Source organism: Hyperoodon ampullatus (genome assembly GCF_949752795.1).
Source record: "Hyperoodon ampullatus genome assembly, chromosome: X".
In the NCBI taxonomy this organism is placed as follows: Eukaryota; Metazoa; Chordata; class Mammalia; order Artiodactyla; family Ziphiidae; genus Hyperoodon; species Hyperoodon ampullatus.
This window is the reverse complement of record NC_136913.1, coordinates 88,479,218-88,482,727: the sequence shown is the minus strand read 5'-3', so window position 1 is coordinate 88,482,727 and position 3,510 is coordinate 88,479,218. Positions and strand designations below refer to the sequence as shown.

The 3,510-nt window shown below is 48.0% G+C and overlaps 1 protein-coding gene across 1 annotated transcript; it reads right to left on the bottom strand.

The window, feature by feature from the left end:
* Window positions 1-1,294: 1,294 nt before the first annotated feature.
* On the bottom strand, window positions 1,295-2,772 carry BEX4 (brain expressed X-linked 4). The gene is made up of 3 exons (XM_079726894.1): window positions 2,700-2,772; window positions 2,224-2,301; window positions 1,295-1,887 (listed from the first exon to the last, which is right to left on the bottom strand). The coding sequence occupies exon 3, from the start codon at window positions 1,880-1,882 to the stop codon at window positions 1,520-1,522; it is 363 nt and encodes a 120-aa protein (XP_079583020.1). The 5' UTR covers window positions 1,883-1,887; window positions 2,224-2,301; window positions 2,700-2,772; the 3' UTR covers window positions 1,295-1,519.
* Window positions 2,773-3,510: the final 738 nt, after the last annotated feature.

Here is a 3,510-nt window from a genome sequence, read left to right as displayed (position 1 = left end):
TGTCAGTTTGTCCATACACACCACTGGCAATAAGCACACACTGCAAAAATTTCCAAGTCATGTCTTGTGAAGGTACTGTGGTGAGGAGACAATCACCCTGAACTGGAAACTGTGGTCCCCACTCTACTACTCACTGGCTGTGTGACCTTGAAAAAATCACTTTCCTACCTAGTTTCCTCATCTGTGAAATGAAGTTTGGACTGATAAAATGACTTCATTTTTTTTACCCTGTGACCTACAGTTAGAAATACATCTTATAAGGTGACAATATTTCTTACATGTAAAACTAAAACAAGTTTCTCAAAATAATAATTTTTTTTTCAAAATAGTAATTCTTAACACTACTCATGGGTGATGAAATCTCATGTTTTTTGGTCTATCCTTTTTAAAAAATTGCTTGTGACCCACAAAACTGATTTCAAGAGTTGTAATAAGTGGCAATTCTCACTTTGAAGAACACTGGATTGAAGAATCTTTAAGATTTCTTTCTGCTCTATTCTAAAAATTAAAATGTCTACACTTTTCCAAAGTGTCTACATTGGAAACACTAAAAAGCAAAATATAGAACAACAGCCTCAGTCTTGCTGAGTTTGATCTTCCTCAGCTTGTTATCAGTTACAAAAGTCAAATATTCTCCACCTCCAGATGACAAAGTCCTATAGAAAATGTCCCAGATCAGACCCCCCCCCAAGATGTACAGCAGAGGGTAACCTTGGTACTTAGCATCTCTGAACTCCAGTACCCTCATCTGCCACTGTCCCTACCACTCTTATAAATCAGTCTGTTTTAGGGTCTTGTACTTTTCTAATGTTTTTGCCCATTGAATTCAGGAAGTATTCATCCTATGTTATTCCACTTACTTTGTTTACACTTAATGACATGAAACACACATACGTTCATGGAACACACACGTATGTACACAGATATCCAACATACATACACACAATAGTGGCCTCAGACTTCAGTGTACACTAGAATTACCTGGAGAGCTTACTAATAAATGGAGATTTTGGAATCCAACTCTGTGGGTCTGGAAGATAGGAGCCAGAGGTCCTACATTCTCAAAAAGCTCCCCCACCAAGGTAGTTTTATGCAGATGGTGGACTCACACTCCTTGAAAAACAGTACGACATACAGTCTTAAAATATCAGATACTGAATTATGAATACGATCCTTTCTGGTTGGTTGAGGACAAGAAAAAATAGTCAAAGACAAATTGAGATTTTGAGTCCAGGAAGCTAGGAGAGGAAAGGTAACATTAACAAAAAATAAAGACTGGTGTGTCACAGGAAGATTGCTTTGTAAACTGCTTTATTAATTTCATATTATGAAAAGAATAATTTTTACTATAACTGGATGAAATTGCCCTGCTGACAGAAAGTTTTACAGAGACAAAGCAATATTCAGTTAGAAACTGGTAAGTGGAAACACCAAAAGGTTTACAGAAAAAGTAAATCAGAAAAACTACAAGCATGTAGAGCGGAGGCCACATTACTGACCTCAGGGAAAACCTTAGGATTCAAGGTATAAGGCAAAACTCATAATGATTGTCAGGTTCAGGAGTTTGGTAGCGCACATGATGCCTCATTTGCTGCTTCTTAGTCTTTCTCCTGATTTCCACCTTCTGCCCTACGTGCTTTTCCACATCATCCTCCACTTCATTGTGATCAATATGCCTGCTGGGTATGGCCCATCGAAAATTAGGGACAAGTCGTCTAACCCGTCCCAGCCTGACATTTCCTCCAGGCTTCTGGCCTCTACCCCCTCCCAAATCGCGTGATTCCTCTCCATTCTGCAAAGGGGCCTGGTCCCCCCCTTCGTTTTCCTGTTGGGTATTTTCCATGTTGAGATTTTTTACTGCTTGTTCCTCTTTGGACGCCATTGCTCCTAGGAGACAAAAGACAAGAGAAGGAACTATTTTCTGGGTGGACTGATCAGCACCGAGGACAGAGGCCCTACTAAGCACCTCTCAAGACTTCCAGCCCCGGATGTAAAGGCTCTTCAAATTTTCGTTTTCCCACCTGAGAGGCTCCTTATGCCCTCTAGGGGGCCCCCAGTCCAAGCTCTCCCCCTCCCTCGCCCAAAGCCCACCATTTTCCCTGCCTATACATGCCCACGCCTCTGCAGGCACCAAAATGGAGGACGGGGTAGGGGGGAGTATTTGGGGGGGTCTTAGGGCTATCCACACGTTCCCCCCACAGCCCAACTGTCCCCCGCACAGACCTGGGCCTATCCTCACGGTCTCCTGCTCCTCCCGATTCTTGCTGCAAGTGAGCCGCCGCGACACTTCGACTCGCAGGCCTGCAGAGAGTAAGGGTGGGGGAAGGGGGGCTGCTGCATCCGGACGCTCGGCCCCTTCTCAGCCCCGCATCTCCCACCCCCGGCCACCCCCACCCAACGTCCCCCGCTCCCATCCTCAGCCGCCCCCGCACCGACCACCATTTTCTACCCCGAGAAGAAAGTGGGCGGGGCGGGGGTGTCGGAAAAGCTCGCCGTGTTGCGAGAAGCAGGCAGCCGCCTCAGGGCCGCGCGGCCCGCCCCCAGAGAAGGCCTACCGTTTTCTGTGGCCAAACGCCAGGCCGCAGGGGGCATGGGGGCTGCGGTCTCCAACCCGGGGCAACCGGATCCCCGGGGAGGGGTCCGCAGGCTGTGTCCGCTCGCCAACGCCACCTCTGGGGACCCCCCTCCGGGTTCCTTACCTGCTGCCCCCGCGCCTCCTACTCTTGGGGGCCGCCCCCGGCCCGCACTCCCGCAGGGACCGAGAAGGCAGCGAGCGACAGCTTGATCTACTGTCAGAGCGCTGCAAGCGCCAGTCGGCGCTGGCCGTTCACGTGGGGCCTCCGTCACCGGAGGACGCCACGCCCTTGCCACGCCCTCTCCTGCCCCGCGGGGTCGCGCAGAGCCGGCGGTGCTCACGTTCCCCTGCCCCCCGTGTCACTTGTCCAAGCACCGGCCTGGGCCCCGAAGCTCTTCTTTCTTTCTTTGTTCCTGGGCCTTTCTCTAATGGCCATGGAAGGGCAGTATCTTCCCAGGGGGCCATTGGCCATTCCCACTGCTCTTCTGGGGACTTGCCTTTGCCCTCCTCTGCTCCCAGGATACACCCCTCCCCCTGCCAGGATTCAGGCGTAACATTTTAGGGGGTGCAAAACCCCTCTGTACTGAAGATAAATCGCACTTTAATGCAATATTCTAAAAAAACAAAATTAATGCAAGAATATGATGAGCAAGGTGCCCCAAACACCCCACCCCCAAACTGTTGTCCTCCTTGTTACCAATGCCCACCGTTTTCTCGTTTTCTCTATACACAAATGCATGGTGGGGGCAACAGGAAATGAATCAAGGAGATGGAGTTGTTTCTAATTATTCTTAACACTTTATTGTTTTGTTCCTATTTTTGATTAAAAATTCCTTCTATTTATAGTTTACATTAACTTCATCTTTTGTTATGGAAAAACTTCAAACATGCAAAAATAGAATAGTATGATGAAAGGCAATGTACTCATCACCCAG

Bases quoted from the DNA above. Each gene is read 5' to 3' on its own strand.
- BEX4 (XM_079726894.1), bottom strand. From the start codon at position 1,882: ATGGCGTCCAAAGAGGAACAAGCAGTAAAAAATCTCAACATGGAAAAT.